Genomic DNA, 25,267 nt, shown 5'->3' on the forward strand with positions numbered 1-25,267 from the left:
GAAGACTGGGTGGACAGCTCTGGGCCAGGCAGAGCCGGCAGGGATGAGGTGGTGATGGGGTTTTGATGGGGGTGGGTGGGAAGGACAGTGTCAGGGAGAGACATCAGGAGGTAGTGCTGGGGTGCAGCAGAAAGGAAGCCCACCCTTTCCCTGAGCCTGCCCTGGGAAGGGAGGCCGAATTTGGCCTTTCTCTGACTTGGGCTGAGTCCAAGAATTTTCAGCAGGTGGGATGGAATACCAGTTATGAGGGCATGCAAGGGAGGGGTGGGCGTATGTTTGGGCGAGGGTCCCCTGGAAACAATCTCCAGCCACTCATCTTCCCTTTCTCAGCCTTTTTAATTCCTAGGGTTTCCCATCCCCACCCCCAGACAGGAAGACAGGTGATGGAGAAGAGTTTGGTCCGTGTGCTTCTGGGAGAGAGGGGGCAGGAGGAAGGAGGGGGAAATGAGATTGGGAAGCATGTTTTCATGTAGCCCAGTCTGGGGAGGAAGGATAGGGGACAGGTGGTAGTGGGCAGTTTCTTGCAGTCATAAACGGTGTCTTTTTCTGTAGTCTAAGCTGGCTCTGCAGAAGCAACTCACCAAGACACTGGCGGCCCGATTCCTGCCCAGCCCCCTCCCGACTGCTGCGGTGTGCACCCTCCCGGGGCCCTTGGCTCTCCGGCCAGCCCCAGCGGCCACCACTCTCTTCCCGGCCCCCATGCTGGGGCCTGCCCTGTTCCGGTCACCAGCAGCCGCTGTGCGCCCTGCCACCGGGCCCATTGTCTTTGCGCCATACTGATCCTGACTCCCCGGCAGTCCTGCTTCCCGTCTCCTTTCCAGCTCTCCCTAGCCATGGAGCAATGTCTCTACAACCGGGGGTCTGATGGGGGGAAGAGGAACCCACTTTTAGAGTCAGCATCTTCTCCCTCTTCACAAGAATTGGATGAGATGGCCCCTAAGGTCTCTTCCAACTCTAAATCTGTGTGCTTAGTACTTCCAGTTCATACAAGGTAGCTAATCCCTGCCACTGTGGGGCTTTGGAATCGTCTCCTTCAATCATCCATTCCCTAACTTATCTGGTGCCGTCCCTGGAGCCTGCAGTTCAGATGGCCCTGTAACCAACAGCCCAGGTCTCCCCAGCTCCAGGAGCTAACGGGTTCCAAACAATCTATGCAAAATCTCCAAAGCCAGCTCCATGGTGTTCTCACTTTTCAAGGGAAGCTGGAGGGAGGCAAATCTGGTTATCCCCCTACCCCAGGCCCTGCCTCGTGACTGGCAGGCTCCCAACCCCTTGATTTTTAGCATCTTTTGCTTTGCAAAGTATGTTTCTCTGTGGCTCAAGGGCAAGGGGCAAGTTTATGACCTTATCTTCCATATTTGGGGGCTGTCTTCCACCAAAAGCACCTCTCTACCCTATTCATGTAATTCTTTGGAGGACCACAGGAAGGAGATGGGGTTGGGGCAGTATTCCCCTTGGGGAGAATGTGGACTTGGGGGGAGAGAACCATAATGGGGAGAAAAGGGAGGAACATTTCCAAGTCTGGGCAGTGCTGAGGTAGAGAAGGGAGGAGTCTCCTTTCTTCTCTGAAGGATCTCTCCTGATGGGGTGAGCGAGGAGCTGCTTCAGGTGAGAACGGTAGTCCTATTCTTTGGCTTGGCTATGAAAGCCTCTTCCTGTCCTAGACTCAGCCCTTTGTCAGATCCCCCCTCTGCTCTCTTCCAGGATGAATGCCTGGCCAACGTCTGCACCTTCTCAGCACTTTGTGCCTCCTTTTAAATCTTATGGAACTAACAGGCTTTGTCCCCTTGTTCCCCACTTCCCCACCCCCTCTATTCCCGTGCACTTTAGTCTCTCTCCTTCAGAAAAGCCATTCCTTCTTCACAGCCCAGACCACAGACCCTCTAAATCTACCTAGGCAATAAAACTGTAGTGGGACCCAGCCTGACCCCAAATTTCTAACGGTGTTTTCAAGGTCTCCCCTGCCCTACCTCCTAGGACTTGGCCAGTATCCTCTGCCTGTTTTTTTTTCTTCAGATGTTTCCAGTGGGAGAGAAAAAAGGGGAGGGGGGATTTTTTTTTATAACAAGCTATTGTGGCTTTATCATGTCCAACTCGTCAATAAAAGAGTCTGGAGTTCAGTGGTGTCTTTGTGTTACCTTTGCCCCACGATGTTCCCTGTGCTGCCTTTCTGTGCTGGGGAAGATGATATATGTGCTGTGGGCATGGGTAAGGAGGCTTTCAAAGTACCCCAAGGTGATTTTTTCATCTGATAAACAGCATGTTGGGAAGGGGGTGCCTGATGTGGGCAGGAGGGCACAATACATCATAGAATGTTCACAAGCACATCCCAAGTGGATGATCAGTCACCGAGAGGCTTCCATGGGCCTGCTTTGTCCCACTAGCCCTGGGAGATCCGAGGTTCTGTGCATGCGCTTCATTATGGGAGACAGGATAGTTATACATACAATATAGGTCATGTATGTGTGCTTCACTTTGGGAGGTCGGGACAGTTATACAGAACCATGTATTTATTATGGGAGGTCGGGACAGTTATACAGAACCATGTATTTATTATGGGAGGTCGGGACAGTTATACAGAACCATGTATTTATTATGGGAGGTCGGGACAGTTATACAGAACCATGTATTTATTATGGGAGGTCGGGACAGTTATACAGAACCATGTATTTATTATGGGAGGTCGGGACAGTTATACAGAACCATGTATTTATTATGGGAGGTAGGGACAGTTAAAAATACAATATAGGTCATTATGTATATGCTTCGTTATGGGAGGTGAGGTAATTATACATACAATATAGGTCATGTATATGCTTCATTATGGGCGGTAGGGACAATTATAGGTATAAGTCATGTATATTATGGGAGGTAGGATAGTTATACAGTTTATGTCATGTATATTCATTACGGGAGGTAGGGATAGTTGATACAGTATAGGTCATGTATATTATGGGAGGTGGGATAGTTATATAGCATAGATCATGTATATTCTTCATTATGGGAGGTAGGGGTAGTTATAAATGCAGTACAGGTTAAAAATTAAATATTAAGAAAAATCCCAACCACCCAGAGTGGGAACGCGGTGGGCTTGCAGGAGCCATAACTCTATCCCCTGGGTAGGAGGAGGGTCCCTGTCTGCAGCAGGCTGGTTCTCAGGATGAGCTCTCCCTGCAAGGGCGCTAAGCAGCTGGCGCGGGCTGTGTGTTGCTGCCCCCTGGTGGCTGAAGTCAAAGGGAGCGCTTTCATAGGTACTAACAAGCAGAGGCCTGGAGGGGCGAGGCGCCGAATGGAAGGAGTTCGGAAGCCGTTTCGCCTTAATGGGGAGGCAGCTGAGGACCAGAAAGGGACCGCCCTTTGTCCCAGACCGCTTCGCCAGGAGTGGAGGCCGGACCCTGCTCCCACCGCCAGGGTCCTTCCTCCACACTGTGGCCCCGTGGGGCAGGAAAGTTCAGAAGAGCCCGGAGGGGAGCACCGGACTCGGCGGGACGCGCGGCTCCCATGGAGGAGGGAACCAGGGGTGCCTCCCGAGGTATCTCCCCTTCCCTCCGTGCCAGGCTCTCCTGCTGGGCTCTCTTTGCCAGGGCCATGACGCGGATGGAGTTCCTGGGGGTCTCTTTCGGGGGCCACAAGCCACAGCTGCGCCCTGACCTGCCCGCTCTCAGTCAGGCTGGGGGGTTCGGAGAGTGGGGGCGTGGGACAGCTGGCGCTATTTGGAAGGGGAGAAGCCGCGGAGAGAGATGAGGCCTCCTGCCGGGCCCACCTGACTCGGTTCCCCCCAGGGCCTGGGGGAGGCAGGGTTGGGATGGGGGGGCCTGAGGGAGGGGGCGGTGCGAAGAGCAGAGCCTCAGCCGTCCAAGGAGCCGCTGCCCTTGTTTTTGCGGCTGAGGGGGAAGGCCGACTTGCTCTGGGGCTGAGTCATCTTGCTGGCCAAGTAGACGAAGGGCTCCAGGAGCGAGCGGCGGTCGGCCACCGAGACTTCCCACAGTTTCACCTTCTCCACCTTGGCCCAGTGCTGGGCCACATCGGGGTCCACCCGACGCTGCTCTTGAAGGTCACATTTGTTGCCAAGGACGACGATGGTGACCTGGGAAAGGATTACGGAGAGGGGCAGAGTGAAGACTGTGCCTTAGTAGGACATAGCACTGGGAGGCAGGAAGCCCCGGGTTCCAATCCTGATACAGATGTTTAATAGTTGTTATATGTAAGTCACTTACCCTCTCTCCACCTCATATTTTTATTTTAGAAACTGAGATAATATACATAAAATCTTCTGTAAACTTTAAAAGCAATCTACCTGACTATACAAATATTAGTTATTTTTGCTACTTAAAGCATCTTATAATGAGCAGATGTTTCAATGAAACTTCTCACCCTGCATTTGTAGTCTACTCTAATCAAAATCTTTTTTTGTGTGTGGGAGGAACAAATGACTGAAAACAAAGTCAATGCTCATCTATTGGGGTCAATGGCCATCTATTGGGGAATAGCCAAACAAACTGTGACACATGAAATTACTGTGCCATAAGACCCAGTTTTTAAGACAGTGGTTCACTCTACATGGGGTCTTATAACTGAATGTAGGAGTCACGAAATAATATTTTTTTATGAGTAAATGTTTGATTTGTATATCTGTTTTACATACCTATATATTTGGGGTCATCTAAAAATTTCTTATGCAAAAGGGGGAGTAGAAAAAGTCTAAAAAATCCTTCTAAAGAAATGACAACCATAATGAATACAGAGAAGCCTAGAAAGACTTATATGAAATCATGCAAAGGGAAGTAAGCAGAGCCAAAAAAGCAACATACACAGTGACTATAACAATGTAAATGGCAAGATCAAGAAAAATGTTACAAAATTAGAAAGAAACAGCTTGGCAACAAAGAACAGAAAGGAAAAGATACAGCTCTCTTAACTCCTTTGCAGAAGTAAAGGTCCACAGGTATGGAATACTAACTATGTATAACATCAGATTCTTTATGGTCCTCAGTTTGATTTTTTTTTCCTCTCTCTTTTTCTTTCTTTTTTGATATAAATAATTCTCGGGGAAGGGGGAAAGGGGAAGGAGAGGAATGCAAGGAAAAATCTAGGAGATCTACAAACAAAAGAGCAATAAAAATCTATTTCTTTTTAAAGTCTGGGTGATGAATTTGGGATAGTTTTCTTTTTTTCTCTCTATCTCTATTCTAAAATTTGATCCAGCCTCAAACAATCTTATGCCATGCTCTATAAAACATGCTCTACTGTCTGGGCATCAGAAATGGTTCTAACCAGTTGTTTATGGTACCTTCTGACTGACCTTAACTTCCTCTCCTACCTGGTCCCTTCCTTATACACAACTCTTGTTCTCTCTGCTGGTTACTGTAATTAGTAAGGTCCCTAATGACAGTAGTAGATAGAGTGCTGGCTTGAAGTCACGAAGACCTGAGTTCAAATGTGATGTCAGCCACTTATTAGCTAGATGACCCTGGGCAAGTCACTTAACCCTGTTTGCCTCGGTTTCCTCATCTATAAAATAAGTAGAGAAGGAAATGACAAACCCCTCCAATATCTTTGGCAAGAAAATCCCAAGTGGGGTCACCAAGAATCAAACATGACTGAATGACAGCAAAGGGTCCTAAAGCTCTCAATTCCAGCTTCTACTCACTGTCCTCTTACTCCCAGGAGACCTAAAGGAGTCCTGCCCCCTAGGTACCTCTGCAATCCTCTGTGAGGGCTCAGAAATCGGAGATCTGGCAGGCCCAAATGAAATAGTGGTGGCCTCCTTGGAACACATACCTCCTCCACTAACCCCTAAGGTCTTCATAGCAACTCTGCCCTGCCATAGCTCCTTTTTGTTTTTAATTTTATTTTAAATTTATGGAATAAAGCATTTCCATAACATAGCATGATTAAAAAAAAAAAGATTGCACATGAAACTGCAAATCTATCATGTATAATTTGCTATTCCTTTTAAATATAACATAGTTGTCATGTAAATTTTTTTGATTTTTCTCTTCCCTCCCCTCACCCTGCTCCACTCTACAGATGGCTACCATTAGACATAAATAGGAACATATATGTGAAATTATTCTATACACACATCTACTTATTAGTTCTTTCTCTGGATGTAGATAACTCATCTTTCTTCATGTGTCCATTTTTAATTTATGTATTTATAATAGTCAAAATGACCTAGTCACTTAAAATCATTCTTAATATCGTTGCTATTATACTGTTTTCTCATTCTTCCTATTTTGTTCTTCACTATTTCATGCAAGTCCTTGCATGCTTTCTAAAATCAATGAACTCATCATTTCTCATTGCACAGTAGTATTCCATCACAACCATATACAACAACTTATCCAGGCATTCCCCAATTGATGGGGCTCCTTGCAATGTCTAGTTCTTTGCTACCACAAAGAGCTGCTATAAACACCCGATTTACTTTGAAAGTTATAATTATTATTTGTGAATTTCCCTCCATCTTATTTTTACTCTTCTCCTTCTCAGCCTTTCTTACCCTATCCCTGTTTTCTTCTTCCCCACCTTCCCAATCCCAATCCACATATCCCTTCCAAAGTCCCTCCCCTATCCTCCCAATCTTCCCCAGTCTTCATACATGATGAGTACTTTTAAAACTGTCATCATTAATAAGGAAATTTGAAAGAAAGAATTGGGGCTGAGTTGTGTATAATGCGGTGATTCATACCTCCTTCTTGTCCTTTGATTTGTCAATCTCCTTCTTGAGCAGTTCCACTCTCTGGAAGGACTCTCGGCTATTAGTGCTGTAGACGAGGACATAGCCGTCTGTACAGGAGAAACAGTGCCTGGGAAGTTCTGCCCCGTCTCGAAGGCCTCGTGTGTCATAGAACCTCACCTGCTCCCGCACACCTCGGTCAGTCTCGATTGAACCCACATAGATGTCTTCCTGGGTTTCAATCATCTCAGAACCTGGAAGGGAACAAGTTGGTTTTTGTTGGTTTTGAGGAGAGGATGATCAATAGGAGTGAGTAAAAGTGGTTATTTCCTGAGAGTCCAGTCAAGGTCTGGGGGTATTTAAGTGTGAGAAAAGGTGAAAAAGTGGGGGTTGCTGAATGTGGGGTTAGGATCAAGGGATCACTAAAATCATTTTAGTGCACTCTAACATTTAATTAGTGATAGGACCTGGATTTCATTGTGATTTCATTGGAATAGGAAGTTCTCAGGTGAGGAAACTCCCTCTACCAATTTAAGTCCAAAGTACCTTCTCTGTAACTTCAGAGTCTTAGAGTGTCACCTACAGCAGTCCCCACAGTCAGTATGTGTCAGAAATAAAGCTGAACCAGGACTTCCTGCTGGAGGTGCAGCTCTCATGTCGCTTCTGACATGCCATGATTCCTTGAAACATCAATTAGCAATGTGCAAATATCCTAATTAAAGCTTTTGTTTTTGTATCATTTCTTGGACCCTGAGCTTTCTTCCTGACTCTATTGTGAGGGCTCTCTCCAGTCCTGGATGTGGTCACCTACATGGTGGCCCTTGGACTCTGTGTATGTATGTGTGTGTGTGTGTGTAGGAGCAGAGATCTAATTCCTCCTTCCCAAATCCCAGCACTCACCTACTACATGGTTACCATACAGTAGCTGTTCTAGGATCGAGGTCTTTCCCACCGAAGCCTGGCCACACACAACCACTTTGCAGCTCTTCCCCATGGACAGACCTTTACCCTGGAGAGGAGACAGGCTACACTGAGATGAAGAACAGGGAAGAGATGGAGGAGATATAACAGGGAAAGGTCAGATCAGAAGGGGATGTCTTGAGAACACAAGTTCTGAATTTGACACAATCACTGGGGATTAGGTCTCTTCAAAACAAATGGGATGATGAATTTGTAGCTGGGAAGGAGAGGGGAGGGGCTCTCTCTGGCTACTGGGATGTAGTGGGGACCATCTGCTAAGGCCACAATAACTCTTCATCTCAACCTTCATCTTTCTTTTAATGTAAAAAAAAAAAATGATCTCAAACTCAATTGTCTGGCTAAGCCAGACTAACTGGCAGAGGTTAGTGTTTAGCCCAAGAAAGGAATGCTTTCTGTCAGAACTACTCCACCTTGTTCGCCAAATCCTGTCAAACCAGCAATGTAAAGCAAGACCATTGAAAGAGGTGAGTTAAGATTAAAGAAGCCAAAGCCCTCACAATAGAGTCAGGATTGAAGGGGCTTTGAATATGTATGTTGGATGATTGCAGGGAGGAGGCTCATGGTGGTATGAGTCATTTTGTTGCTGAGAATATAACAAGAAGGGTTAAACTCAGATATACCTCCAAGGAGAGGCTCTCAGACATAATAGGGGACAATACAGAAACACCAGACATAGGCACTTAAACAGTGAATTGGGACCAAGAGACCCTCAGAGATAGCTTCAGATCCAAAAAAAACTAATCCTATTCCCCTTCTCCCCCAAGATTCTCAACCTAGAGAGGAAGCCTTGGAGGGGGGGACAGAGGCAGATGCCCCCCCCAGAAGGGAGCCTTAGGTCCAAAAAGATCCCACAGAAGGAACCCTGGAAAAGGCAAGATCCTTACACATGGAGTAAGAATTCCTTAAGAGAGAGTCCTGGAACCTGGGACAAAGAACATAACCTCCTCATTTTCAGGTTCTTCACTTTCAAATAAGGACGTCTAAACTTTTGCTCTTAGCCTTTTATACTATTAAAAATTGAGCCTTTTTCCAAAGAGTTTTTCTTTATGTGGAGTATATTTATGGATATTTGCTATATTTGAAATAAAAACTAATTTTGTAGATCCTCTCAAAGGGTTTTAGAGAGCCCAAGGATTCCTTGGGCCACACTTTGAGAACTACTGTAATCTATGGTTCTTCCCAGATCTAAATCTATGACCCCTTATTGGAACCAGAGAGACCTCCCCCCAAGAGGAAAAGCTGGGCAAGAAGCTTGAAGGGGAAGAGGACACATTAGAGCTTTTAGGGGGCAGAATCTTGAGTTTATTTGGGCAGTATGTTCCTGGTGCTGAGGTGCAGCAGGCCCCAGTCACCAACTGCCCAAGAAGAGCCCATATCCTGCTCTGTGACTCTCAAGACTGTCCAGCTGGGGCAGAGGGTGGGAGGAGGAGTGATAGCTGCTGTTATCGGTGGTGCTGGGATGCTGCACTCATCCCTCCACCTGGGATGTCCAGCGTACCCTGGAGCAAGCTGAGAACAGAGGCCACCTACCTACTGGGGGTCTCTCCTGGGGTAAAAAATCTCTAATCGTAGGAGCAGCTGATGCTGACAGAGACAACTTCCCACTTCCTTCCTGGACCTTGAAGTCATCCCCGCCCTCCTGCATCCGGTGAGCAGCAAGAGGAGCCCGGGCAAGCAAAGCAATGCTGAAGAGGCAACATAGCTCCCTCTAGAGCCATGGGGCCCTGAATGAGGTGGAAATCATGGGACCAAACTGGGATTAAGGAGGCCACAGATCTTTACCCACTAGAGCTGATGCTGAGGATTTATTTTCTTAATTGGAAAAGAAAAGGAAGGTTACAGCTTTCTGGGACTCTTAAGGCCAAAAGAATGGGAGTCCAGACCAGTACCATTCTGGAGGTCCTGGCAATCTCAAGATCAAGGATATGGGGTAGAGGGTGCATGAACTAATTTCCCTTAATTTGTTTGCAGCACTATACAAATCCACAGGATTCACTTATCAATTCAACAAAGCATTAATTAAACACTATAATAGTAGATGACTATTAAATATCTCTCCCTCAAGGAATTGTAAAGAAAAAAAACCAAAATCACTGCCCAGGAGAAGCATGCAGTTTGTTGAGGAAAGGAAAACAATATGTACACATTTATACAAAGTAAATCCAGGATAGAAAGTACTAGTAATTGGAAAGGTGTGGGGAATCAGCTTCCTGTAGGTGGTGACAACTTCATTGACTTAAATGACAATTCTAGATTTTAGAGCTGAAAGGGACATTGGATGGAGAGATCACCTATGCCAAGTCCATCCTTTTGCCAAAGAAGATACAAAGGTCACAGGATTTAGCCCCTGAAAGGATTCAACCCTGGTTTTTCCAAAACTCTTTTGACCCATAATGTGGTTCATTTCATTGAACACTGAACTCATTAATTCGACTGGATGTGGAACCACCTCCTTTTTGATCTGTCAACTAGCATTTATTAAAGGCCTACTATGTGCCAAGCACTGGGGACCTAGGGAAAGGAAAACAAAGCAGAGTCCTTGCCAACATGGAGCCTATAGTTTATGCATCCCCTGCTCTCAACCTAAAGAGGTTATGGGACAGGGGCAACATCAGTTGGGCACATGGATTTGCATGCCTGCGAGGAAGGAGGGGCCTTTTTGTTACTTTAAATCCTGACCTCGGTCATGACTTTCCGATGTCAGGGTGGTGTAGGTTGGGTGAGAGCAGCTTCGGGGATAGGAGTTTATGGTGGGATAGGGACGAGGGGACATGGGCTAGCTCCCTCATCCCGGCAGGTCCCCCATAAACCAAAGGTGGCACCCGCGGGTTAGTGCTGAGATGGCACTCCCAGGCGACCCACATGAAAGACTGCCCATAAAACAGCTCGGAGCATCATGAAGGAGAGGCCCCCGCCGCGCTTGGGGATCTCGCGGCGGGGATGAAAGGCGCGGACCGCGTTCCCCATGCTTGGCTAGGCAGGACTCCGAGGGCCTCCCTCTCCCAGTACGCCGGCCGTCCGTCCGTCCGTCCGCCGGACTCCCGAAGCCGCTTCAGTTCTCCTTTTCTCCCGCACTGAGCCGAGTGAGAAGAACGCGAGGAGGTTGCCATGACGACAGGGCCCTCGGAACCCTGAGACCAAGCCGGGTCTCCAGGGCCAGCGCGCGGCCGCGCCGGCTACAGGCACGGAGTCCCCCTCCGTGCCCCCGCACACTCTTCCAAGCTGGCACCCCCGATGAGCCGGGGCCGCCTCTGGGCCCGCACTGTGATCCCTGCACCCAGAAGGGGCCCGGCGCCGCTATGGCAGCCAGCGCGGCCTCCCACCGGGCGGCGTGCCCGAGATAGTCCCTCTGGGCGCGCCTCGGCCGCCGCGACGGCGCCGCTCGTTGCTCCTGAGCCCGGAAGTGCTCTTTACCCCCCGCCCCCCACCCGGCTCCCTAGTCCTGGCGGTAAGATGGCGGCGGCCGCGGAGTGCGATGTGGTAATGGCGGCGGCGGCGGCTGCCGATCCCGACCCTGAACTGCCGGATGACGAGGAAACCCGAAGGTAACTGAGGCGCCGGTGAAGCCCGGGGAGAGGGCGGGAGTGGGCCCTGGCTACTGGGGTGGGGAGACCGCCACCTTTCCGCCCCCCCCCCCAACCTGACTGGGCCCTGTCCCCGTGCCGGGCTGGAGCCCCCCGGGACCGGGAAGGGGAGCGCGGAAGTAATGATCGCAGCCGCTATGACTCCCCTCTCCCGGCAGTCCCCCCCAACCAAGACCCCCCTCGGGCCTGACCCCCTGCCAGAGTTGTTAGAAAGGGTACGGGGGAGGTGAAACTTAGAGCCCCTGGACCCGCAATCACAGTCGGGCCCCGCCGCTATTGCAGTGTGACCTTGGACGAGCCCCTTGGTTTCTCTGGGTCTTAGCGTCCTCCTCCGACAGAGGAGCGGGGTTGGTGGAGGATCCCCTCCCGTTGCCCAGCCCGTCACCAGCTTGGCGTCCCTGCTCTTCCTGGCCAGCTCGGAGCTGGGTTACACCATCTCCATCCCCCATCCCCATAGGCTTGGAAATTGCTGAGGAGAGGGTCCTTTTCCTTTTTGCCGGTTCCTCCACAAGTGTCCCGGGGAGCCCTGCGGGAGGGAGCCCAGAAGTCAGCCTACTTGGGATTCTGTGGGTCAGGTAGCTGAGATGGCCGAGGAACACCGGCCCAGGCCTCTGCATGCAGTGAGAGGTTTTCCTGAAAAGGCCTGGATTCTTTCCCTATTATTTTATGCTGTTCGTTTTAACTGCCTTTCCCTTTATATGATTCTTAGCCATAGCCCCATTTTGGAGGTATGGATAGGGTTATGGGACTCAGGTGATACTGGCTGTGCTCCAGCCATCAGCCATAAGCACACCCTCAGGGTGGTCACTTTTTAATATATGCCCCTTCCTAAATTCTCCCTCAGCTCAAAGGGAGCATTGCCAGAGTTCGCACCCTCAGATTTTGAGTTGATGGGAAAGCAGAAGCATCTAGCAGTTTACTCTGGGTCAGACACTGTGGTTGAAAGGGATCCACTCGGGATTGTGGGTGTTGATGTAAACGTTTGTCTTTAATTAGTTGAGGTTAGAACAAAAGGGATCTGTTCTTCTATTAGGAAATTGCAAATTGGGAAGTCATAGGCCTGCCTTCTAGCATTAGACCGGTTTAATTTAACTATAGAACAGCCCTATCTTCCTTGGTTAAAACTCTCACCTAGTCACCTAGTGCATAAGCTTTAAGTTTGGAGATTTTGTGCTGAAAATGAGACGGGGATGAAGAATTCAAAAGCTTGGGTTGTCTTTGTAACCGCACAAATTGGCTCTCCCTTTCCATCTCCCCCCAGTCACCCATTCTCCCATATCTCCCACTTAGGGCCCTTAGAAATTCTCTTTTTCTCCATGACTTGGCCAGCCAAGCTCTTAACTGAACAGTTCTAGGTCCAGTATCAGTTCACCTGGGAACGAAGTAGGAAACAGGTCATTTGAGCTAATTTTATGAAGCTCTTTGTACATCCATGTCCATTGGGGCCAGGCACTCTTTAGGCTCGAGGAAAATATTATCTTTTTCATCATCACCACCTGTCACTGCTGTTGCTGAACTGTCATTGTCCCAGCAGGGGGCAAAGTAAGAGTTTTCTAGATCTCTCTGGTATCTAGGCGGCAGTAGTTGTCATGTTTAAAACAGGCAATAGGTTTCATTTTCTCAGCTGAATGGCTCCATGGGAAAATGAAAGTACTTATTTTGTGCTCTGTCCCTTTGGCAGTGGGTTTTGGGGTTTTTTTTGAAGCTGAAATGAAAGCTCTTTTAGTCTTAAAGTCCAATACCTGATAACAAAATGGACCTAGATTCTATGCAGAGACTCTTGATTACTCTTGCCCCTAGAAAAGCTTCATAGGAATCAAAGAACTGATATGTAGCTTAAAATTCCAGTGGCTCATATTCCTTGATTCATATTTTCCCATAAAATCCAAGTATTGTCTTCATGACTGAATGGACTACCAATGATAACATCCATTCTACTCTAAGGTTTCTCTGTTAAAGCAGCAAAGCTATTGTTTAAGGACTCCAGGGCTGTACAAGCAGATTGGCTTCTATATGAGGTATTATAGGGATAAGTTTGGGCTTTGAGTTGTTCCTGATTTTCCTTATTAGAGGATTGTACACATCTGAAAGCAAGTGCTCATTCAAACCGCTTCTTTAACTGTAGAATAATGGAGTTGTATCTACAGGACCTCTAGAGTCTCTTCCAGTTTCAAATCTATGATGCTGTCTGTGATCCTAAGCCAGGGAGAAATGAGGAGGGATATATACTTAAGAATCAGGATACCTGGATTTGGTTCACTAAATCTCTTCGAGAACAAAGGACTAAACAACAACCTCTGTGAGTAGAGCTGCCCCATTGGGAACCCAATTGAACCAGAAATTGGGCAACAAAGCTCTTTCTTTGTACATAAGGTATCATATCCTTACCTGCCAGTGCTCTGCCCAAAAGAATGTAAATTTTTTTTTCCTGATTGCTGAAACCTCCCAGGATATCTTGGAGTTTACTGGGTAGATTTCTATCTTAAGGACAATTCCTTAAACCCAAATCACTGGCTGTCATTGATTGGCTATCTGTAGGTCCCAGGCAAACCCCAGGTGGTGGTTGTTTGGGCTCTGATTGATTCAGATCGAATGTAAATAGCGCTTTCTGTTTTTGTCAGAAATCTTGAAGGTCTCCTCCCAGATAGGTAAAAGAAGCTATTCTTTGATTCAGTTCTTACCTAGTGTCCATTCACATAATGAACACAACCTCAGTTGGACATATCCTCAAACAAACTTCGACCTGTTAAAGACCTTAGCTTAAAAACACCAAGGATTTTCCCCTGTGTCCAGGGCCTGCTCCAGTCCTCTTAACCTGTCTTTCTGCTGGACCTAGATGGCTCTGGAGGAGAAAGTAAGGCTGGTAACTTTGCCCAGTTCTCCCTCATTTCAGTCCAGTTCACTTGCATTCATGGCATCACCTCCCAGATGTGTCATGATCCTTTTCAAGAAGGAAGGACCGCCACCATTGACTTGGAGCAAATAAATCATTTACTTGCCTCAAATATAGGCTTTGATTCATTCCATTGCAGTACATTGAACAGGAGCAATCTAGTGTGTATCTACATGTGTATGTGTATATGCACATCCATATGTAAAAATATACTGCTATTCAATATATTGCTGTGGAGTAACTGAAATTCAGTTTCTCATGCCTGCTTTAGATAGGATGTTGACAGATACACACATACCTCCAAGAATATATATTTCTTAAAGAGTATTACCAGATTTCACTTATATTTGTTCCTGTGGTGAGTTGGGGACTAAAGAGAAATGAATAAAAGCTAAAAGGATCATCAGTGAGATTTGTAGGAAGGGATGAGCTAGGAGTCCTGAACCCTTAATAGCAACAAATTACTCGAACATACCTACTTTAAAGTTCCAGAATTGCTGAAAAGGATTAGAATTTAAAAAAAAAAAAAAAAAGAACACAAATTGAAAGTCTTCCCCCTTTTCCCTTTCTACATCATATCAGTCTTTGACCCTTATATAGGATAAATCAAGTAATTTTTAATGAATGTTGGGCCAGTTGACTGGCAGTTGCTCAGATTCATTCCAACCACCAGCACTCCGATTGGCTTAAAGCCCAACCCTATTGTGTGTTCTGACCAATCAGAAACCAGTTTATTCATAGAAGGGACCGTTTTTTTAAAAGTAGATCTGAGTACTGGGCACTTGGGGAGCCAGCTGGTTTTCCTGTTCCTGGACTTTGGTTTGGAGAATAATGGTCAGCTGCCCAGTGGCCCTGTTGCTTGGTGCAGGGTACCCCTGAGAGCATATTTCTCCTTTGTCCTCCTAATGTTTGGCCCCCTTCTCCAGTGCTGAATGATGTGGAAGTTACTTAGAGGTCATTCCAGGTATTCTTTTAAATTATAAGAGTCTAAACAAAAGAGGCAAGTTCAGAGACTATTGACCCATGTAGTTTTTCCACTGGTCTTGTCATTTTTTGGATATCTTTTATACCCTAAGTAGGTCAAAATGTTTTTTTTTTTTTTTTTTTTTCTAATTCATCACATCATAATGGGGTGTCTGGATGACTTTACCTAATAGAATTCTGGGAGTTGAAGCTTATTGCCATCTGATTGCTCTTATAATTGGCAGTTTTATCAAACTGTCAGAGGTTAACTGTCCCTCCTAGTCCTAAGAGAGAACATAGGGTTAGATCTGTGATTAAACATGAGAAACAGAGAAGACCAACTCAAACTCTTGGGTCAGTGGGCCTGCTCTGGCAGTCATCAGCCCTGGCAGGTTCTGTTTCTGCTGTTTGTCATGTCTTTTTCTCAGAAAACATTGAGCTTATCCTGATTCTGGGTGAGAGTGAGGCATGGATATGGCCTTTGAAATGCCAGTCAGTCTCTCTGACCCATTGGGGGGGGCCTGTGGTTCTTGGAAACATCACTCTGAAGCAGTGTTTCTGCCTTCGGGTTGGCGCTAGAAGAGTTGTGAAATTCACCAAAAATGACCAGAGACCCTCTCCTTCACTACCTCTTGAGCCTGTGGTCTGCCTCACCTCTCAGGATGTATTCTAATTAAGAAATGTTAGAGTGCTCAGAATTTTTGTAGTATACTTGTCTGCTTAAACAGCAGCAGGGCTTCTTTGGAGACTGGGGAAGAAGCCAGTTTGCTTTTATTTAATCAGCTGAGCTAATTAATTTGAGCAACTTGCTGTAAGTGTTTTCCTTCCCACAAACGGTAGGGAGTGCTGCTGTCCATTATGATCTGTCACTAGCTCCTCTTCTTTGGTTCCTTTTATGAGTTCTATTGAGACTGCTGTCTGAGAAAACTAACAATCACTTGATTAATTATAGAGGTTAGAGGGTCTTCTTGCCCAGTGACTACTTCCTACTTCCAAACATAAATACCCTTTTTTTGTAAATGCCTAATGTCAGGACTATAGGATACTTTTCCTTTCCCATTCCTTTCTCCATCTCCCTAACCTTCTGTCCATCCTGGAGTTTTTATATTCATAGGCAGATATTAGAACCTAAGTCATTTAAAGTCTCCAATGGCTGTTAACACTTCCAGGGTCACTGATATGACATGAAAGACCAAAGAGTTATGACAGGGAGGTGACTTAATAATGCTAAGATATAAGTCATTGACAAGCCTTAGAGTAGAACCTAGAACAGCAACCTCTCTACTGAGCTTTTAGGGATAGAAGACTTGGGTTATGGAATTGAAATTTTTACTCTAATATCATCCAAGATCCCATAAATTTTCAAAGGTGTGAAAATTGTGTTAATAGAAGAGTAAATATGACTTAAAGGAACATTTTTAGGAATGGAACATAACAAAAAGTTATAAAATAACAACTGTTTGGAAGTGCTGTTTATAAGAATTAGGAGTATATAAAACATCTCTGCTACCATTATTTTCTTCATTGTTATTATTGTTTTTCCTTTATTTGATCCTATCCTTTTTAAAAGATATTCACTAGTGGAGGAAAAATGCATTTACTCACTTTCTTGCTACTGTTCTAATATTCCCTGAAGTAAGGGGAAAAAAAACTAAAAACACCATGTTCTCGACAAAAAAAAACACCACTTAGACCTAATCTTTTTCAGCCAAGCTTTTTTTTTTTTTTTTTCCCCTTAGCTTCTCAAGTAGCAGTGAGGGAGATATATCAGTGATAAAATGCACAATTAACTCATTCAAGCTTCCACATCTTTTCTAATTGGAACAATTACTAATGATATCCAAAGAAATGAATTTTTAAATATATTATTAAAAGCAATGTCTTTGAATAAAGAGAATGTTGTCTTTTTTTCTAGACACTCAAAAGAAAAAGGCAACATATCATGGTTCCAAAAAAAGAAATTGAAATTGCCCTATTATTTTTTTTCTTGCCCTATTATTTTGAGGGTACCAGAATAGAATAAATCTTAAGCTGGACAAGCATAAATAATACAGATTTCTTTAGTAACCTATGAGTTTGGATTCTGATTGTTTTATTTATTAGCTTTGTGAATTTGTGCTGCGTGCTGACCCTCTTTGAGCCTTAGTTTCTTATCTCTAAAATGAGTATTATGGTAGTAAACATTTATTAAATGCCTACAATGTTCCAAGCATTGAGCTAAGTGTTTGGGATATAAGATGAAAAATCTAGTCCCTGATCTCAAGGAGCTCACAATCCAGTGAGAGAAACAAGCAAATATGTGTAAACAAGCTATTAAATGCAAGATAAATAGGATATAATTAAGAGAAGGAAAGGTCTTTAGTCATAGTACTTGCTTCATAGGAGTTATTGTGTGGACAATACTTTGTAAAATAAAAATTTGACTGTTGGGTATAATTTTAACTATTCATATGATTTCAGAGAAACACTTCAGCACTGTCAGGAACCCTTCCAAATAAAGAATCCTGCATTAATGATCTCATTAAAATTGCCAGATAACTCTTTAAATGGTAATCGATAGGTTTAGTTGACCCTATGACAAGGAATTTTTTGAAATATTCTAACCTAAAAGTATTTTGAAAGAAAATGAAATATTTTGTAGATGTAACAGGGTATATTGTAATGTGAAGTAAGGATTTTTTCATGTTTTTAATTGACATTGGTTGTAAATGTACAAATTAACTTAAGAATATCAACCTTACTTTGATTTCAGTATTTGATGCTGATTTGGGAGGGTTGGGAAACAAAATAACAAAATAACCACCTTCAGACTTTTCTGGTTACTTTACCAAAATTTAATAGCAATTGCTCTCTGAATGTGTGATTATTAAGCCAATGGCTGACTATGCCCCCAGGATATATTCTAGTGCAGATATTCTTTACTGACAGCTGAAGTTCTTTATTTTTTTTAGCTATAGTTCTAAGGACCAAAACAAAGGTGTTGCCTTTCTGGGGCCTTCTAGGTAGTTTACCTCTGGCTTTTGGTCTGTAGATGGGCTCCTTTTACAATTGACTATTTCTCAGGTTAGTTAATTAGATGTCAGTACAAAGAGTAGCTCTCCAATTTCCCCTTTAAATACACAATAAACTTCATTTCTAACCAGATAGTGACATCTCCTCAATTTCTAAGTTTTCTCAAGGGATCCTAAGGCAATAGTTGGCTAAGCCAGAATAGCAGTGTAAGTATTGGATTGGAATATTTGCTCTCTTATTTCTGTTCAAAGCCTCTTCACAAAGGAATGTGAAATGCTTAATAGCTTTCCCTAATTATAATTTTATCAAATGTACTGCCTCATCCTTTAAAATACACACACATACACACACACACACACACACACACACACACACACACACACACACTCTCTATATATATATAGCTTCAATTAAATGATTGATTTTATGGCTGTAAAAAAAAAAAACAAAACAAAGGAATGTGAAAGAAAGATGTAAAAACTGGTTGTCTAGGCCTTGGAAATCAAAGTATAACTGAAGATCCCTTTAGTTCAGGCTATGGTAAACATTAAGTCTTCATATTTGGAGTCAGGAAGAAAGGAACATAAAAATAGTGAGATGCATAAATATATAGCAAAAAACCAAATGATCAATCTAAACTAATGTATCCTAATTTGAGGCTAGCTGAGCTCTCATCATTAGTTAATTCAACTTAGATGATCAACCACTGCCGAGAAAATAATCCTCTGGACTTTTGATCCAGAGGTTTGTACATCAGTGAAGTTTTGATTTTAGGATTTCAGCAACTATAAGTTAGTGGAAGGAAGACTCCATCTAAAGTCTAAAGTAAGGTATAGGACTCCATATGTATGTGTTTCCTAAGAGTAAGCATTCTTCACATTCACAAAGGATCACACATCAAACATGGGATAAATTGTGGCAGTCACAAAGTATCTACCAAAATGTGTTCCTACTGCAGATATTGGACCTTTAAGATTTGAAGATAATAAATGATTGCCTTGAGATCCTTTGTGTAAATGTTAACTATTAACAGTACGTGAATGATTCCTAAAATGGGAGAAGAAACTCAGCAGTATAACTATAAATTACTATATTTTAATTATAAAATAGAATAGTGTGTTAACTGATATCTACACTGGATAAATAATTTGTATATAATAGAATACCTCTTCATATAGTCACTGCCTCAATGAAGTTGAATGAACTTGGGGCAAGTCATTTAACCCATCTGGGCCTTAGCCTCCTTTACAAGGCAAAAGGAGAGAATTGGACTAGATAATCTCAAAGATCTCATCTAGTTCTGAATCTCATGATCCTACGAAATTACAAAATTATATGAAATGAAAAATGAGGTATTGTTTCTTTTAAAAACAAAAATGTGTTCTATGAATGTCTTTAGTCTTAACACCATAGTCATTTTTCTCATCAGATTGCATCCTTCCTTGTAACAAAGAGAAACAGTTAAGCAAAAACATTTAATAGAGAGCTCACACCAGACATCGTATAAAATATTCTGCTTCAAAAACCCTACACCTCTGCCATTAGTGAGGAACCATGCTTCATTATCTTTTCAAACCATTGATTTTTTTTTAGTTATCTGTTCATTTACATTGTGGTTGTTGCTTGTTTTGTTCTTGGTTTGGCTAATTTCACTATATCAGTTCATACAAGTCTTATATTTCTCTGAATTCCTCATTGATAGCAATATTGCATTTTATTCATTATCCCATAAGAGATAAATGAGTTTTTCATATATTCTCTAGTTAATGGTCATTTATTTTACTTCCAATTCTTTATTATCATAGAGTGATTCTGTGAATATTTTCATGTAAATTATTAGATCTTTATTTCTATCTTTGACTTCTGGTAATAGAAATAGAAGAGCAGTTTTTTTATTTTTCTTTAAAAATTTCAAATTGAAATATGAAAGTAGTTCATCCATCAGTGTGCCTTTAAATTCCCAGCTTTGGCAACCTTTGGTAATGTGCATGATGTGAGGTGAAAACTTTGTTTTAAAAAAAAATTTCTTTTAAAAACAAAAATATGTAATATGAATGTCTTTGGTCTTTACACCATAGTCATTTTTTCATCTTATCCCCCTCCAGATTGAGTCCTTCCTTGTAACAAAGAGAAACAGTTAAGCAAAAACATTTAATAGAGAGCTCATACCAGATATTGTATAAAATATTCTGCTTCAAAAATCTATAACTCTGAGTTGTTTTAATTTTTAATTTCTCTTGCAGATGGTAATTTGGAGAATATTTTCATGTCATTTATAATTTTTTTTTTTTAACTGTTCACATCCTTTAATCATTCACTATTAGGGAATAGCTCTTGTGTCAGAGCCCTGTATTTGTTATCAAATTTGTAAGGAAATTCAATTCGTATATTTTTCCCACTACACCCTTTCTCTCCTAATTGGGTCTTCATTTATTTTACTTATACCAAACCTTTTTGTTTTTATTTTGCACAGCTTAAATTGTGGGGTTTGATCTTTTGATCTTCCTTGATTAAGAGGTAGGTCAGGTCCCAAAGGAACTCCTTAGTGGTGCTTGCCAATCTTTCTCAGTGCCAACCCATTGATTGATCTTCTTAGTCACAAACAACAGAGAGAACAATACCACTGAATTTAATTATTCACTGTTGGATATTAGATTGGGTGTTAGAGGTAGTTTATTCTCCATCTGGTTAGGTGACTTAACTTTGAAGTTCTGTCTCTTTCTACTGTTAATCCAGGAAGGAACACCAAAACCTTGTTAAATTTTCTGCCTGAAGTAATTTTATGTGCTTGGGGAAGATGTTTTCTTTTAAGATGTAGAGTCCAGTGGAACACAGAACTGGAAATCAGGAGACTTGGGTTATGGTCCTGGCTCTGTCACTATCAGCTATGTGATCTTAGGCAAGTCCCTGTGCCTCAGTTATTAAATCTTTCAAATAGGCATAGTGATACCGAATAGAATGCCCAATTTATTGTCAGAAATCTGTTGTTAGAGCCTGCATTTGAAATAAGCTTTCTGACTCTAAGCAAATGACCTTATTGAGCTTCAGTTTTCTTCATCTGCAAAATAGGGTTGTCAATCTTAGTATCTATATAAAAATGAACTACTATGGGAATCAAAGATGTGAAACCACTCTAAGGTTGGAACCTATGACCAAGTTCACATTATATTTGTGAACATATATAGTCAAGTGTAATCAATTTTACTTAACTTTTTCTTTGTTGGAAAGTTAACTGGATGGAGGGAAACGTATCTGAAAATGACTGATATTAAAACAAGATGTTAATAAAGCTTTTAAAAATAGGATAGTTGAAAATTTTAAAACCATGAATTGGTCTGATTATTCTGAACATCAATTTGTAACATTACCCCAGGGACACTAAACTGAGAATGTTTTTTGACCCTGGGGTATTACTTTTAGGTCTATGCTCCAAAAAAATCAAAGAAGGAAACATTTATAGCTGCACTTTTTTGTTGTAACAAAGAACTGGAAACAAAGGAGGGAGTGTTCATTGATTCGGGAATGAGTAAACAAATTGTGATAGACAAATGTAATGGAATATTATTGTGCTATAAGAAATGATGTCAGACATAGTTTCTGAGAAACTTGGAAAGACTTGTGTGAACTGATGCCGAGTAAAGTAAACAGAATCAGGAGAACAGTTATATACAGTTATCACTGTAAAGAAAAACAAACTTTAAAGACTTAAAAACATTGATTAATGCTGTGACCCTCTGCAGCTCTAAAGGTCTGTTGAGAAAGGGTGCTTGCCCATCTCCTGACAGAAGAGTAATGGACTCATTGTACAGAATCAGAGGCACATATTTTGAACATGGCAAATGTATGGATTTGTTTTGCTTGAGTATATTTATTTTCATAAAAATTTTTGTTCATTGTGGAGAAAAGTAGCAGAGTTGCAAAAAGGGGACATTGAAACACCTTTTTAAATATGCATAGAAGAGAACAGGAAATACATATGAGGATAACTTTGAGAAATAATATGTTGAATTTTTAATTTTAAAAAATTAAGCTGTAATAGAGCATTTTCACAGTCACTACTCTTCTGTTTAATATGTGAAATTTTTGTTTTATTTTGGTGTCCACTAAATTCAGAATTTAAAAAACAAATTAAAAAATTATTTTCCTGGTCTCTTAAGTCTTGACTTAAATGGATTTGATATTACACTGTATAATACAAAGTATTATACAGATTTTGCTGCTGCCATGCTGGATTCAGAAGATTTATTCCTTTCTTGTGATGCCGGATCAAGCTAAAACTGAATGTGTATTTGGTGGGAAAATTAAAAATGAAAGTCACACTATTTGGGAACAACAACATGGAGGCAAAAAAATATATATAATCACTTGATGTAAAAGTACCAAGTGCCTGTAATTTAGGCAGCTGTTAATCAACAGGGTTTCAGTGAAAACAATTCTTTTTCATGAGGCAGTTGTGTGGGAATAGCTAATTATGGCCCAACTGTTGAGAGTGGGGTTAAAAACATGTTAACTTGTCACAACAGAATTCCTCTTGTTCTTTCTGCTGTGGGCTGACTCCACATTACTCGCTTTGTTCTAGAATGGAATCTACTCACCATTTACTAAAATGACATGCATTTCCCCGGGGGAGGTGAGGCCAGTTCCCTAGCTTTTGCATTTTAAAGAGGAAGGACCATATTAATATAGAGCATTTTTATTTAATTTTATTTAATAATAACTTTGTATTGACAGAATCCATGCCAGGATAATTTTTACACAGCATTATCCCTTGCAATCACTTATGTTTAGTTTTTTCCCCTCCCTCCCTCCCCCCCCCCAAGATGGCAAGCAGTCCTATATATGTTAAATATGTTGCAGTATATCCTAGATACAATACATATTTGCAGAACCGAACAGTTCTCCCGCTGCACAGGGAGAATTGGATTCAGAAGGTAAAAGTAACTCGGGAAGAAAATCAAAAATCAAATAGTTCACATTCATTTCCCAGTATTCCTTCTTTGGGTATAGCTGTTTCTGTCCATCATTTATCCAATGAAACTCAGTTAAGTCTCTTTGTCAGAGAAATCCACTTCCATCAGAATACATCCTCATACAATATCGTTGTCGAAGTGTATAATGATCTCCTGGTTCTGCTCATCTCACTTAGCATCAGTCCATGTAGGTCTCTCCAAGCCTCAATATAGAGTATTTTTGATGGTGGCTCTGTTTATTTTATCATGGTGACATTATTGAATTAATTTTTGAATCTTTACCCAAGTTCCTTTTTAATGAAAACTATCTGGTTGAGCCACTGTCGAACCCTTAGACAAATTGATGAACTTTTCTGAGCTTCAGTTTTTCTTCTTTGTAAAATGATAATAGTACTACAGTCTCACTGGATTGTTGTGAAGATCAAATGAGATAATGTGTGGAAACACTAGATATGCAGCTCTAATTGTTGCTTTTTGGCTCAATATGATACACAATTTTGTTGGAGATTTGATTCTCATCTGATTAATTCTTCATACCAATCATCCACAATAATCTGTCGTCTTTTACATTAGATAGAAAGACATTTTGCAATGTAGGAAGTTTACCCCTTCAAACTTTTTTTAGTTTTATTCTCCCAAAAGCCCATGCTAAACTGTGGAATTGACTGTGGAATAGTTCTTTAAAAAGCAGGAAGAGGTCTGTGCAATTAACTTTTGGGGTTACCTCATTGGGATGGGATATTCTTTTCCTATTGATTAGGTGGTCTTTGGTTTTTCCCAGGCCTATTCTCAGCCAAATGAGTGACAGATCAGAGCTTCTCTCCCATTACTTTCTGTACCCAGTATCTAAGGTGTCATCTGACAACACCCAAATAACTACTTTGGAATTTGTTTCCTATCAAAATGTGTTACTAGCTCTGCTTTTAAAATTGTTGCCCAGCACTTTCCCCAAAAACCTTAGAATGGTACTTCCTGAAGCTTTCCATGTGTTCTATATATTGTCCCACCTCTTGAGTATTATTACTGCAACTCCTTTTGAAAATGAAATCTTAATATTACAGTCTGTATTCAAAACTTTGGACACAGTATTAGCTACTAGAGGAAGATTTATATGCAGGATAGTTCAGGCTTCCTTTCCATCACTTTTTTCATGTCAGGATCTTTGCCAGCAGAATAAAGATGGGTGGCTTGCCAGTTGATGCTTCCAAAAACACCTCTTCAGTCACAATTTCTCCCTTTTGATCTTTGCTCTTTTGCTTAACATACATAAGCAAGCATTTACTCTAGTTTATATAGAACATTATAAACTAACATATAAATTCTACATAGAATATCTGAATTTGGACCTCTCCTAAGTCCCATCCAAGATTTAATTCCAAGATAAACTTGTGGGATTGTGGAGATAGTTTAGTAGCCTGTGCTCCTTTGAAGGGATGTTGGGAACAATTTAGTGTGAAAAAGGGATGATTTGACTGTCTGAGGCTTTTGTGTGCTTAATTCACCAATAAAACCATTAAGTAGCCAGTTTGTTTTAGTTTTGTATATATTCCTTCCAGTCTGTGGTGGGGGGGGGGGGGAGGGGGGGAAGGGGGGGGAGATGGGGTGTGTGTGTAAATGAGTTCAGGCACACAATAGTTTAATAAATGTTTACTGTTCTCCGTCTCCTTTTCACTTTTACTGATACATATACAGTTTTATTCTGTTTGGACTTAAGGAAATCTTAAATAGTTTGTTATTACTATTGACCTTCAACAAAGGAGTGAAATTAAAAGGGGAACTTGCTAAAATTCCACAGATATTTCTTTCCTTTTCACAGTGGAAAATCAGTGGAGATAATGTTGAATTTGGGAATCAACTAATCTTAAAATTTTTTAAAGCATCTTAAAGGGAAAGCTTTTGTGATTCATTGGGAGCAGGCAGGCATAAACTTCAACATTCTCTTGCTGTAAGGGAATTTCTAAATTTGTCTAATCCCAAGAATGATGGTTTTAAGAGAGTGCAAAATGCTGAAGCCCTCCAGCATGGGTGAAGGAAGGATTACTTAATTTAGCTTGACTATTGCCAATTTGTAGGAAATGATGCTCAAGTACATCTTAGCCTCTTAATAAAAATTCCTTTAGGCCTTGTACTAACTTTCTACTCTGTAGCCAGGGTACTATATTATTATAGTCCTTCCAGATCA

At 42.2% G+C, this 25,267-nt stretch overlaps 3 protein-coding genes across 9 annotated transcripts in view; 2 read left to right on the top strand and 1 right to left on the bottom strand.

Annotated features, from left to right (window-relative positions):
* Positions 1 to 2,928, top strand: part of ZNF385C (zinc finger protein 385C) — a 48,851-nt gene extending 45,923 nt beyond the window's left edge. For all 4 annotated transcript variants that reach the window (XM_051994465.1, XM_051994464.1, XM_051994467.1 and 1 more), the window contains one exon: positions 553 to 2,928. In XM_051994465.1, coding sequence (XP_051850425.1) covers positions 553 to 780 — 228 coding nt within the window. In that variant the 3' untranslated portion in view covers positions 781 to 2,928. The remainder of the gene's footprint in view (positions 1 to 552) is intronic.
* On the bottom strand, positions 2,493 to 10,731 carry NKIRAS2 (NFKB inhibitor interacting Ras like 2). Of its 3 annotated transcripts, none has more exons than XM_051994473.1 (4): positions 10,526 to 10,731; positions 7,583 to 7,691; positions 6,695 to 6,936; positions 2,493 to 4,087 (listed from the first exon to the last, which is right to left on the bottom strand). In XM_051994473.1, exons 1-4 carry the CDS (start codon positions 10,628 to 10,630, stop codon positions 3,848 to 3,850), a joined length of 696 nt encoding a protein of 231 aa, XP_051850433.1. In that variant the 5' UTR covers positions 10,631 to 10,731; the 3' UTR covers positions 2,493 to 3,847. The 3 variants fall into 3 exon arrangements, with proteins under 3 accessions (XP_051850433.1, XP_051850434.1, XP_051850435.1); XM_051994474.1 differs by lacking the exon at positions 10,526 to 10,731 and adding an exon at positions 9,194 to 9,306; XM_051994475.1 differs by lacking the exon at positions 10,526 to 10,731 and adding an exon at positions 9,194 to 9,276 and having other exon boundaries at positions 7,583 to 7,712.
* A 97-nt stretch (positions 10,732 to 10,828) lies between these two features.
* Positions 10,829 to 25,267, top strand: part of DNAJC7 (DnaJ heat shock protein family (Hsp40) member C7) — a 30,819-nt gene continuing 16,380 nt past the window's right edge. The window contains exon 1 of one of the 2 annotated variants that reach the window (XM_051994462.1): positions 10,829 to 11,208. In XM_051994462.1, coding sequence (XP_051850422.1) covers positions 10,898 to 11,208 — 311 coding nt within the window. In that variant the 5' untranslated portion in view covers positions 10,829 to 10,897. Of the gene's footprint in view, positions 11,209 to 14,954; positions 15,105 to 25,267 lie in introns of those variants that run through there. The other variant, XM_051994463.1, reaches the window with a different exon arrangement.

Source organism: Antechinus flavipes, chromosome 4 (genome assembly GCF_016432865.1).
Source record: "Antechinus flavipes isolate AdamAnt ecotype Samford, QLD, Australia chromosome 4, AdamAnt_v2, whole genome shotgun sequence".
Classification (NCBI taxonomy): Eukaryota; Metazoa; Chordata; class Mammalia; order Dasyuromorphia; family Dasyuridae; genus Antechinus; species Antechinus flavipes.